Source organism: Balaenoptera ricei, chromosome 16 (assembly GCF_028023285.1).
Source record: "Balaenoptera ricei isolate mBalRic1 chromosome 16, mBalRic1.hap2, whole genome shotgun sequence".
Classification (NCBI taxonomy): Eukaryota; Metazoa; Chordata; class Mammalia; order Artiodactyla; family Balaenopteridae; genus Balaenoptera; species Balaenoptera ricei.
The window spans coordinates 35183271-35197127 of NC_082654.1; the positions used below are offsets into that span (position 1 = coordinate 35183271).

General features: G+C 36.4%; 1 protein-coding gene across 8 annotated transcripts in view; it reads left to right on the forward strand.

Annotated features, from left to right (window-relative positions):
* CPEB3 (cytoplasmic polyadenylation element binding protein 3) overlaps nucleotides 1-13857 on the forward strand; it is a 205746-nt gene that overhangs the window by 65871 nt on the left and 126018 nt on the right. For 7 of the 8 annotated variants that reach the window (XM_059900380.1, XM_059900373.1, XM_059900377.1 and 4 more), the window contains 2 exons: nucleotides 3333-3492; nucleotides 11462-11518. In XM_059900380.1, coding sequence (XP_059756363.1) covers nucleotides 3333-3492; nucleotides 11462-11518 — 217 coding nt within the window. The remainder of the gene's footprint in view (nucleotides 1-3332; nucleotides 3493-11461; nucleotides 11519-13857) is intronic. The other variant, XM_059900374.1, reaches the window with a different exon arrangement.

The following is a 13857-nucleotide window of genomic DNA, read 5'->3' on the forward strand; positions in this document are numbered from 1 at the left end:
TTGTTTATTTCCTGCTGCTATCTAGTCTCTCCCCTCACTTTACTGTCCCATTTTTATGATCAGATTCATGAATGTAAAGGCTTAACTTGAAGAATCATCCAGTCCAGTGGCTCTCGAGAATCTAGCCAGTCATAAGAATCACCAGGACATTAATTTCTTTTAAAATTACAATTAAGTTGGTTTTAGCCAGAGCCCAGGGACCTGCATTTTAACCATTCTACATGTGATTTTAACAGTCTGACAGGTTTGGGAACCACTTCAATTACATGAATCCCCTCCAAATACCCCCTGCAATTTTCCTGACAGGTAGTCATCTAATATCTGTTAGTCTTCTGACAGGAACTCACTACCACCTTGCCAGGAAGTTTATTTCATTGATAATTAGATGCAATGCTATGCTTCTATAGGGCTTTCATTTACTGTCCTATATGGATTGGATTAACTTCTTTGGACAGATTTTTATACTCCTTAGATATTGGCTTGGAGGTCAGATCCACGTTTGAATCTTCTCTGAACCTTACCTTCCTTGTGTAAAAGGAGTATGTTATTTTCCACCTTGAAGGATAATATCAAGAATTAAATGAAAAAAATAAACTGTTCTGGCTGGAAAGATACTAAAATCAGCCAGATTTTTTTATAGTTTTATAAAAAACTATAGTTTTTTTTATAGTTCCAAACAGCCTTTTTTTTATAGTTCCTTCACCTCATCAGCCTTTTTGGAAATAGTCCCACTTCTGCAGGGTTCTAGTTAGAAGTGTGGATATGTATGATAGAAGGCACTTAGACACATTCTGGGATTGTCAGTGCCAGAAATAGGCTGTCATTCTGACTACTCATCAGCACACTTTTTTACCTCTGGCTTTTTCTTTGGACAAAGAATGTGATACTCATTCTTACGGGTACAAACTTGCATTTCTGGAAATTCAGCTTTACTCCGTAAGTAATTGGAGTTTCCACTGATAACTTGAACCCAAAGCAAAACAAATGATCAGCGGCAAGACCCTAAAGGCAAAAGGAAAGACCTTCTTCAGTTATATAGAGACCAAAATGGAGAACCAAAGAAAATATTCCATGTCTCCTTCTTACCCATCAGTAGAGATAGGTAACTGCTGAGTGTTAGTTAAAAAGGAAAAAAAATGGGGTGGAGGAAAAAAAATGGGTAGAAAGGAGTTGGGGGGCAGCAGTAAAGAAAGAAATGTTGAGCACTTGCTTTTTGTCAAACATAATGTGAGTAAAATGAATACTTAAGTAATTTCACCCTAATCCTCACAGGTAAGAAAGATCCCATTTTACCAATGAGAATACCGAAGACATCGAGAATGACTAAGACAAGCCTCACGCCTGGTTAAATGACAGGTCCAGATTCAAGACACCTAGGATTTTACAGAATGTGATTTTTAAAAAAATTTATTATACACACACAAATATATGTTCTTTAAGAAATAGATATGACTTAGTTTTTATTGTATTGTATACATTCCTTTGTTAAAACACCTGTCATACTCTTATTTTAATTGGTTATGTCTCCCTCTACCAGTTACTTAAAAGCAGGGACTAGGTTATAACATTCTTCTCTGAATCACCAGGGCCCAGCCCTACACTTGTGCGTTAAAGGCTTGTAAAAATGGAATATCTCTCTGTGGCATTTGATAACATCTGTGCCCTCCACCCCTACTCCTCATGTGTGAGTTAAAAAAAAAAAAAAAGTATACTATTGGAAGGGATGTTATAAATAATCTAGCTCAATCCTTTCATTTGTATAAAGGGAGGAATTTCAGGCACAGACTAGAGATCATGAGGTACCCAAAAGCTCCTAATTGACTGTATTTCTAGCACTCTTGCGTTCTGGTTCTCAGTTCAGGGCTCTTCTTCGGACCTGCGTCCAAACTTACTGCATTCATTCATTCAGTAACCCTCTGGGTTCCTCCTCTATGCTCAGAGCTGAGGAAATGCCACCTTCCTTTCTGCCTCCCTGGATGGATATACAGCCATGCTTTCCAGAAGCCGGAAGAAAACAGCCTCCCAAGATTTTAAGACTTAAACTAGAAAATGATCACTGTAGCTGAGATTTTTACCTGTTGTATCCCTTTTTGCTCATCAAGGCAGTCATTTTGTTATTCTGTTGCTCATAGGGGAGGATAAGTGGTCATTTGCAAAACTGGATAAACTTTTCAAGACCCTGAAAATAATCTCTCATTGCTGTGGTTTGATTTGGTGTGGTTGTTGATGTTTATGACTGTATTGCTTTTCTTTAGCAAAAGCAAACTAAATCTGCTGTTCTATAGTATTAAGTTAGGCCATGAACTGCATTTCCTTTTAGGCTCAGACTACTAAAAATAATTTGTAGGTGATGGTCTCCCATGGGCTTCAGTGAAATGCAGTAGAACAATTTTCTTCTTCACTTAGTTTGTGTTAGCTCTCTGTTTTCAAAATGTTTTTGAATCTAACATCATGAAATCACACTACCTTGGGTTAAAGTTTTTTTTCATGTGAGTGCTTTTCAAAAGGTAGTTTTAGTACTTTGGACACATTTTAATTTTTATAAAGTGTATCTAATGTATGGAACTTATCAGTAATAATTATTAAAGATACCCAATGAAATTACATTGAAACTACAGTCACCTTTTGATTTTTCAGGGAAGTGATTCTGTTTGTAGACTGAGAGTTCTTAGTTATGGTCTTCCTCTAGGGGAAAAAAAAAGATCTCTATTCATTTGAATAGAATATTCAGTTGATAGTAGAGGGAGGGGGTGAAGGGTGGAGGGCAAAACCAATTCACTTGACTCTTCCTTTTGAATTTACTTTTTTAGGGTAAAGGATACAATTTAATTAATTATGGAAACTCGTATTAAACTTAATGTTGCCAAGTCATTATTCTTTTTTTTTTTTTTTAAATTTATTTAATTATTTATTTAGTTTTGGCTGTGTTGGGTCTTCGTTTCTGTGCGAGGGCTTTGTCTAGTTGTGGCAAGCGGGGGCCACTCTTCATCGCGGTGCGCGGGCCTCTCACTATCGCGGCCTCTCTTGTTGCGGAGCACAGGCTCCAGACGCGCAGGCTCAGTAGTTGTGGCTCACGGGCCTAGTTGCTCCGCGGCATGTGGGATCTTCCCAGACCAGGGCTCGAACCCGTGTCCCTTGCATTGGCAGGCAGATTCTCAACCACTGCGCCACCAGGGAAGCCCCCAAGTCATTATTCTTAATGAAAAGAATGTGTTATTAAAACTACCTGGAATTTTGATTCATGTCATCAATCCGTGGCAAGAAGCAAATGATATGATTATTAATTTTATGAAGTAATTTTATGTATTGTCTTGTTCTGTTTTTATTTTTAGGACCGGAGTAGGCCCTATGACACTTTTAACTTGCACTCGTTGGAGAACTCCTTAATGGATATGATAAGGACTGATCATGAGCCTCTGAAAGGTAAACACTACCCTCCCAGTGGCCCACCAATGAGTTTCGCTGATATAATGTGGAGGAATCATTTTGCAGGTTAGGAATATTCATATGTCCATTCCTTGCTTGGTGTTTTAAACAAAAATCAGCTTTTTAATAATTGTGGTTTTGTTTTTGTTTCTTTTTTGTTTGTTTGTTTTTGTTTGCTTCTGTAAAGCATTGTGGAATGTATTTAAAGTTGATTTTTTTTTAAACCTGGGTTCAGCTACCTACCATAATCAAGGTTGTTTGCTTTAATCATAATGTCTGGCAGAAGCATGTGTTGGGTAGCTGAGGTCGTGGTTTATAGCATGAGACCAGCAGCCAAGTTTTTTGGGCTTTGTGTATTTGAAATGTTTAGCTGAACCTGGATAATTCATTTAAGTCCAAGTATACTGCAAGGAAGTATGAGATTTAATCTCCAAAGACTACTTCAGAAAACTTTGTAGAAAAGGGTTTCATTTTATTAAAATACAATCACTTTCCTAGTGTAGGAAATATCGCTACACAGACTTAAGAGCAGACAGTGACCCTTTGCATTCTCTAAGGCTAAACACAAGGAAAATGTTTTGGGTTAAATATAAGGCAGAAAGTCCCAAGGTCAGCTGTATTAGGACTTCCTATATTTAGAGCCCATGTAAATTCAGGATAGAGGCTGATGTTACATTCATGATTACAGATAGTTCTTATTATGCGGTATAGGACTTTTCCAGGGCCCTGTGATATTTTAAGATACTGAAATGGAAATTTTCTGTGGAAATAGCCACTGTACTTGGGTTTAGAGACTAACTATCTGAAAACTGGAAGCGTTAGCCACAAGGATGCCTGTCTTATACGAACCCTTATGTCCTCTAGAGTTGTGAGGAATTTGATCCCCTCTGGTTCTCTTCAAGCTCTTATATAGGGTATGACTGACTGTGAACCTGATAGTCATTTCCTCATGCCACACCAAAAATCTATTTCATCATTTTCTTGTCATACTCATGATTTTCTGCTGCTTTCCTCAATTTCCAGTGAAAAGAAAGTAGTTAACAGGCTATGAAGAAAATAAAAGATTTTGAGAAAAGCTATATTTTAAGGCCTTCAGAAGTAGGAAAAAAGGCCTCTCATTTCGTCATTGTTATATTTAGTCACTGTTACCACATCTTTCTTCAGTAAAGATTAGGTACATGGTAATTTCACTTAGAAGTGAGAATGGTGTTTAAAAAAGAAAAACAATATTCACAGACTGTTTTGTGTTTTTAGTATCTTCTAAGGCTACATTTGTCTTCCTTCTCTACCTCGAACAGCTGTAAGCCCATCCTAATTATTCTAAAATATTCAGTCCTTGTTCTTTATGCATACCTGTTTTATCTTGGTCTGTATTCTTCTAGCAATAAAAGATTATGAAAGGATCTTAGATTATAGTCTGTAAAATAATTTTCTAGAATTTTGTGAATATTGATTAAGCAGGAGCTGTTCTGCCCTGTTGAGAGTAGCACTGTCAAAGTGTAAGGAGGGTACCTCACTATGGGATAATGTAAATACCTTATTCTACTTGTGATGGCCCCTTTTTTATTTTACGTCCAACTACCTCTGCATAAATTTCTCCACTACACTTGCAAATGTGAGGTTTCATCTATAAAAGCCTTCTGAATTGTACTTATAGATATAATATGTCCTAATAAGTTGGAAGGCACTTAACATGTACTTTTTTACAGCCTGAGTATGGTTACAACCACCCACATTGATTTCCTATGAATGGACTACTTCCCATGGTCAATTACCTCACCCTGTTATTGTCCCCTGGTTAGGGTGTTTGAACTTCAGGCTTCCCTTTTGCAGCTGGGAGACTTTTACATTTGGTTTATGGCACCATGTGTTTGATCCTTACTACTTCTAAAAACATAATTATGATGCTAGCGTTTTAAGGGAAAGATTTTCAGTAATATTTGATTTTAAAAAATGGAGCAAATTATAATAATTAAAAGATAATTTAAAAATAAAAGAAACATTGTCATGATGTATATTTTAAAAAATTTTCCATATAATAAACATTATGTTTTTACCTTGTCTTTATAATTTATTGATAGACCTTAACTTTGGACTCTTAGGTTGTTTCCAGCTTTTTCACCATTATAGGTAATGCTGCCATGGATTAGTTCTTGCATGTAGCTTTTTCTTAAGGTAAATTCATAGAGAGGGTCTCTGGCTCAAAAGATGTAAATGTCTAGGTGAATTGAGCTTTAAGAGAAAGGTAGTAGGATAGGGGAACTACCACATGGCTTCTGTATGAATCTGTCCAGAAACACTTCCCCCTATCCATCCTGTTCTTCCTCCTAGCTTTAATATCCTCTTGTTTTACTTGAACATTATTTTGAGGGTCTTAAAATTCAAGTTAGAGAGTCATTGGTTTTTTGTGTGCTTATTTGTTTTGGTGTTTTTCTATGGATTTAGGTTTTCTTTAGAAAATAATACATTCTTGCTCTTGGTAAGAAATTCAAGTAGTACATAAAAAGACAAAAAGGAAAGTGAAAAAACCACCTGAGACTTACTACCTAGAGATAACAAAGATTATTATTTTTATTAATATTCTTCCAGACATTTTATATTCTCTGTATAGGAAATGAAATTTCAACTCAGCCTTTCTGACTTTGCAGTCATTCAAACCTGGGTTTGAATTCTGGTTCTGCCTTTAGTTGGCTATTGATCTAGATAAATTAGTTAGCCTCTTCAAAGCCTTAGTGTCTTCATCATTAAAATAAAGCACCTACTTCATAGAGTGGGTGTGAAGGTGAGATAAAGTCCCTGACACTAGAAACTGCTCAGAGGTTATCTGTGATTTTTTTACCAGCAGTGGTAGTGGTGTGCCTACTGCCTGGCCTGGGTAATAAAGTAAACCTTTATATCCCTACAGTATTTACTTCCTTCCAGCTAGACTGCAGCTAAGTGTTGAAAGCTTTCGAATGCAAGTTGTCAAAATTGTGTATTTGCCATAGATATAAGTAGTGATTATTGAAGGATAAACATTCTGTCATTATCAAAAACCACCTAAAGGAGAAAGAAAAATAATCCTCCTAAGTTTTGTTGGCTTTACAAAATTTTATACCTGAATAGTGTAAAGAAAGTATAATAAAGTAGAATATCACATTCATGAAAAATAAAAGTACTTCATGATGTACTTAAAGTGAACATGGTGAAAATAAGTTCACAGTGATATTTCATCGTATAAATGTATTCCATAAGAAATCCCTTTATTCAACTGTTCTCTTGATTCAGGCAGAAAAAGGGTTAGTGGGAGAAATGACAGAATAGGAAGTTTAGGAAGTAATAAAACTTGTTTTAGTAAAGAGCTTTAACAGTTTTCCAATCATATTTCTACCTATACTAGGTCAGCCTTAAAGATGTTTGTAGGAAATTTTAAAATTTTAAAAATTAAAAAAAACCTCCTCCCCATGTTAAAAATGTCAAGTAATGTAGAGAAAAAGTCAAACTGAGCTTTCTTCACAGAACCCTGAGGAATGTCTTCTGCAATGCTGCTCAGATCACAGGACCCTTATTTAAACAAAACTTAATTTAAGTAAAATAAAAACTAATTTTGGGGGGGCTTCTTAGATCTCAAACTACAGTTCTTGATTGTAGCAGAATAACATTTTAATAATTACCTGTTGTCTCTTACCATACCTTAGGTATGACTTCTCCTGTCGTTCATTTGAGAAAATGTCTCCAGGAAATGAGAAGGAGGGTTTTGAGAAGGGTGATGAACTAATGAAAACTATCCCTTATTTCTTTTCTAAGTACAGAAATTCTTGGGTCAGTAGAGGTATGAGTGAGGCCTGGGTGGGAAGAATTGTCCTCTGCCCTCTTTTCTAGTGGATTCAGGGAAAGCCAACTCTCCTCATGATTATGAGGATTAGGGGGATTTCTGGCATCAGGAGAGTTAGGATTAGGAAAGGGGAAAATGTTCCTCCCTGCACCCTCCTTACAGCTGTCCCCCGACTTGCTACCAATGATGAGGGTTCACCTAGCCACTGGGGAACCCCTCTGAAAACCCAGGGACGTAAGGTTTGATTATTCATACCGTCTCTTGGGATTATTATTCAAAGAGGACAAAGTGATGAGAGAGAAGAATAATAGGGAAAACCCAACACAGTGCATTGGGCAGGGTAGGTGACATTATGAAGCAAGGTCCCATTGCCTGGCTGGGGTAGTACAATATAGCACAGTCCTTGGCAAAAAACAGGAAGGAATCATCCTTCTCTCATCCTGTGTAGTCTCCCTGTTATAACAGAAGAGTAGGCTTGGCTGGGCACTTGGGGGTAGTGCCTGATGAAACATTTTTGTATATTTGAATTTTCTCTTCCTTCACCATTCATGGAACTGAAATTTGAAAAATGAAAAGAGCAGGTGTCGGTTGAGAACTGATATCAAAGGGTTTGTTTTTCAAATGTATACTGAATCTGGGAAAAAATAGCAGCTATCCTCTGATAATAGTGCTTTAAAACATTTAAATTGACAGAAACTTGGAAGAAATAATGCCATCCCTTTGGTATTATAGAGGCATTTTTCTTTATTCATCATAATTTAAATTTAGTATTATAGAGCCTTTCAGAAAATTGGTCCCTTTTGTGGAAGGTTGAGGTCACCTTGTTTTAGAAAAAGTGCACCTTCATTCCATTTAGTTTATTTAGAAAAATATACAGTCTCATTACGTACTTGAATTATTACTCCGGTTCTAATTTTGTACTACCTCCCTTTGGCCCATATCCGTCTGCCTTGTATAAAAGTTTGCAGATTCCAGAAACTGTTAGGGCACAGGTTCGAAGTTAGCAAGAAGTCATTGTTCCTCTTCTACACAAAAGGGAAGACAACAGATAGAAGTTGAGTGATTTTGTTTTTATAGGTAATTCCCATTAATTTGCCCAGTGATCCTTTCAATATAGCACTATAATCACCTGAGAGTAAGAAAAAGATAAAGGGTTCTTTAATCCTGGGCACTACCTCTGGAAATTCTGATTTAATTGTTCTAGAGTACAGACTGAAATGAGGCAATGTAGGCACAAAGGAATTGATAACATACCAAAAATTATTCACAACTGGTATGCAAAGAAACAAGGATTTGACCTCAGGTCAAAGCTCACCTTTTTTGCTTCGTGGTTCTTTGGAACACATTTCGAATATTATAGTACCATACTTTCATAATTTTTCCTTAAAAGGAATTTGAAACACCATTTTATTGTATTCTTACATATCACATTATTGTACCTTGTAGATACTTTTTCTGAGGAACTGTCTCTTCAACTTTATAGAGAAAATTAGTAGGAAATAGAATCTAGTAGAATATGCATTGTCTCATAACATTTTCTAGAACACAGCACTCACATTCTGTTATGTAAAGGTCTCCAAAGGACTTGACTTTTTAGAACATGTGGGGATGATTAGAGAAAGATTAGTTGCTCCCTATCTCATAAGGAATTGCAGAAGTGAAGAGGTGACTTTCATAATTGGTTACGAATTAATAAAAATAACAGTTTTTATTTTGGACATATAAAAGTATGGGTTTAGTTTGACTCTGAAACTTTGAATAACAGTAGAGGCAATTTTTTATAACTGACATCTTAAATATGAATATGAATTGAGCTTATGAGACTGTGATTTTTAGAGTCTGAATAGCCATATGTAACCCTATTCTCCAACCTCCCCCTCCATCCTCTCCCACCCCCATTTATCAGGCCTTGTGCAGTGGGGAAAGTGGGACACGGTCTCAGATTTCCACAGCATCGTTTAACTCAGTAAAACTAAGTATGCCTTCCAGTTTTCGAAACCTTATATTTTACGCTATACTTAAAAGATAGCTAGCTGACAAGAACAATTTAAAAATAGCAGACCGTGGACAGGTGACAAAATGTCACGCTGGCAGCACCAGACTGCATTAACAAAAATCACCAGATGTCACACACTTGATTTCTATTTTCACAGCTGATTAAACAGCAGTATTTGTTGGACAAAAGGAAGAAAAAAGAAATGGCCTCATCTGAATTTGGAGTCAGTTTTTCTTTTGCTGTTGGTATTTTCTCTCTCCTTCAAAATTCCATAATAACTAAAACTTAAGGCATACCATATATTAAATTTTTAAAATATTATAAAATAAACCTAATGTTAGGAAAGAAACCTTTATACATATATACTCCCTAAACTGGCAGGCTATAAATCAGAATGTTAGCAGAGCTTGTCTTTGATTGGTGATCTTGTTTTCTTCATTTTTCTGTATTGTCTAATTTTTCTCCAATGAAAATATATTGTATTTTATAATCTAAACATTAATTTTTGAAGAGGTAGAGAAAGTAGCTTAAAGAAGCCATAAGTGGTTTACTAAAAAGAATTTGGGAAAAAATTATATTACATTTAAGTAACTGGTTCTGATGGTTCTGACATTGAACTAGAGTTTCTTATAAAATCTTTGGTTGATGATCTTGATCTAGAGATCATTAAAGTCAAAGAGGCCAACAGAATTAGGAAGGATACCAGGAAAGGCAAAAAAATTTTCTGCTTTTCAGCAAGTAGTGATGCCTTCATCTACAAAACATTGCCTAAGGCTCTTGTTTTGCCGCATCTTTAGAAAGACTGAATTGGAAGTTATCGGTGTAGGATAGAGGATGATAATTAGAAAACTACTGAGCTTCCTTTCAGTTTCATCTTTCCAGGTTGAAAAGTCCCAAGACCTGATGGAAAGAGTACAAAAAGGATCCAGCTTCTAGAGGACTACAGAGAGGGGCACCCCTTAACGTTAGGGAACATAAGTAGTTCCAGAAACATATAAAAACTATTATTTGGTATAGTGCTTGTAAACTACATAATTCTTTACCATAAATGATTGTAGCACAGGAAATAAAAGAAGTTGAATGAGCTAAATTTGGGCTTGCTTGGATTTCTTGATAACCCGTATTATTCTGAGAACGTTTAGGGAACATCCCTAGTTTATAGGAACAACACCCATATCTGAATATTCCTAGGTCAAGATTGAAAGACCCTCTCAATGTGCCATTTCCTTAAATTCTGCTCGGCAGTGATTGGGTTTTTTAGGCAGACTTTCCAGTGACTGGTTGTTTATTGTTTAGTTTGAATACCTCAGAATATGATAAGTAAATCACAAATAATTAATACATCTTCCTTTTTCCCAAGTAATTAATACATCTTCTGCTCTTAAACCTGGAGGCTATTAGTTGAAACATCTTATTCAGACTTGTCATCTTATAGAACGGAGGCTGGCAAGCACCATCTGTAAAGGGCCAGAGAGTAAATACTTTAGGCCTGTGGGCCATATAGTTTCTGTTGCACATTATTCTTTGTTTTTTAATTTCTGTGTTTGTTTTTACAACTCTTTAAAAATGTAAAAATGATTGTTCGTTTGGAGGCAGACAAAACAAGCAGCCAGCCCCCTGTTACTATAAGGACAAAGGTCTGGACACAAGCATTATGCCCAAGGTCGTATAACTAATGAGTGGTAGGGGCAGCACAAGAACCCTAAATTTTTAGGCCGGTCATTGTCCCCCACTATATCTGTTATATAAATTTTACATCTTTCTTCTGGTCGCCATTCTGATCATTATGTTGCATTTTTGAGCCACCATGAAACCTTTATCTTTTAATTCCCTCTAAGCTTCAAGTTTATATACTTCTTTGAATTCATTATTTTGCTGCTTGAATTTGAAGGGCAGTATAAATTGTTTAAATAAAATGCTTAATCCAGGGAGTTGGCATGTTTAAATTGGAATGTGGGAAATGCGTTAAATTTTCCTATTATAATGGAAGCTTCTTTTTTGTTTTGTTTTATTTCTTTGTTGTTATTGAGACTTTAGCTTTGTTTTAAGATTTTTCACGTGTATGTTTTGTGACTTGATTCAAAACTGTTTTAACTGCTGTGGCCTTTGATAGCATTGTTATAGATTAATCTGTTTTAGTTTTTTGTAATGTTCATATTGTACAATGTATTTATGATTATATTAAGCATGCCTTGTGCTTAAAGTAAAATTACTTTATTTTTTAGGACGCATGGGAATAAATTTTCATCATCCAGGAACAGATAATATTATGGCACTTAACAGTAAGTCTTCATATGAAATATTCTGTAAAATTGGCAGTCAAGTCTACGGCATGTAGTTTCCACTTTCTCAGCTGTTCATTACATTTCAGCCTTCACTGAGTGCAGCGTAGACCATTATTCTATAGCAGTGGTTTTCGAAGTGTGGACCCTGAACGAGCAGCATCAGCATCATTTGGGAACTTATTAAAAATGCAAAATCTCAGGCCCCATTACAGATCTGCTGAATCAGAAACTTTAAGCATGGGGCCCAGAAATCTGTGTATGACCGAGTTCTGTAGGTGATTCTGATGCAGGCTAAAGTTTGAGAACTGCTACTGTAAACCAGGGGTTGACAAACTACAGCCCTGTGAGCCATATGTGGCCCACCGCCTGCCTGTTTTTGTAAATAGTTTTATTGAAACACAGCCAAACCCATTCATTTATGGATTGTCTCTGGCTACTTTTGTTCTACAGTGGCAGAGACAAAAAAGCCTAAACTGTTTATTGTCTGGCCCTTTACAGAGAACTTTGCTGACCCCTGCTGTATAATACCACTGTGGTAGGGGGGAGGAAGGAGGGGAGGAAGAAGGAGGGAGATGATAGAGAGGGACTGGGCTAGAGAGTGTGAATAAATAAATCAACGTATTGTAACTCAGAATTTTCTCATTGTGGTAGATAGCCAACAGGTGCTTCAAACTGGACATATAAGGGGTTTCCCATTAGTGGAGTTTGCATAGGAATAGTGGCAATAGCTTTGCTGCTTAGAAATGGTTTTGTCAGTATACTTGTTGGATTGGGTTCTGGAGCATCAAAACCTTATTAGCCAGAAAGTCACTGTATTAAATAATACTGCAAGAAATATCTGGCTGGCATCAACTCTCCTTCCTAGTCTAGTGTCTATGGACCAAATAGCTTTGCAGAAGAACAGTCTCTAAATGGAAATTGTCCCTTGTCTGAAGGACCATACAAGCCATTGAATCCCTCAGGATATAAGTTTTCTCCTCTATCAAATGAGTGATATCAGGTTGTCCCCTCTCATCCTCCCTGACATACAAGCTGACTCTCAATACACATGGAAGACATGCTGGGTAAATTTACGGTTGTTTACAATATTACCCCTTTTCTTCTTGCTTGAGTAAGGATGTTGAAATGCCATTAGTGTTCCTTAGGGCGTACTTTAGGTTATCTCTAAAATATATATTCCATATTTCTTTTGGTTCTGACATGTAGCCTACCTTCCAAGGAGCACTGGTAAGAACCAGCACTGCTGGCATTGTTTGATAATGCAGGTCCTAATCCACTCCATGCATATTTTGTTCTAAACAGCTAGTATCTCCTCTTTTTGAGGGTCTTGGAAACAATGGGAGTTCCAGACTATCCACCTCTATTTTCTAATTTCTAGAAGAAAGATCACTTTACAGTTAGATTCTGCTACCTCTAACTTTTTTTCTAGAAGGCAGGTATTTTTGAGGTGAGGATTAATAAACATGCTTAACTTGCCGAGCCACAGCAATTTTGTGAAGCTTTGTGAAAACACTTCAGTTAGATGATGGGATTTAGAAATGAATGTAAAAGAAAAGAACAGTATGATAGTGTGTCTGCCTGCAGGAATAAGTGTGTATTTTAGAAAAGACCTAATTTGACGTGGTGTAAGTCCTCTTCTGCAAGAGGGAGAGGATATAATTTATGATTTTCCATGTAAAAAATGAAGCTAAAGGACACTTTTGTTTTTAAAAGGTTTTGATTCTCTTTGATTTGATTCTCTTTAATCTCTGCTTTTAAATAAGAGATTTCATTTATGTTCTTTCCACTTTTTACATGTTGTTTAAATCCCCCTTTCAGCCTTGAAATTTCTTCATCCTTACAGATGAGGAGACTGAATTAGGTCATCTTAATGATTGCTTTCAGAATGAAGATTCTGTGATGTTGTAATATTTTTTAAAGTACCAAAAGGGTCATTTTGCCAATATCTATATCAAGTGTTGATGAGTTACGCATATTTCAACATTATGGCAGATACCAGAGCACACCTATCTTCAAATGACTCTGTGGGTCCTGCCCTATAGGCTCCTCAAAGTAAACCGTAAAAACCACTGGGGTTTGACATTTGCATTTGTCAGTTCTCTTTCAAAGTTGACTTTGACTTGATCAGAATAAACAAAATATCCTCCGTGGTAGATACTTGTGAGGTCTACAGGTTTTGACAGATTTGCTGTGATAAAGCTTTTTTTCCCCTTTTGTGTAGTTGGGCCCAGTCCATCTGGTGACATATATATGTAACACATGCACAAACACACCTATGTATTTTTTGTCTTCCCTTTTATGCCTACCATTTTTCAGCTCAACAGTTAGTGTCCTGT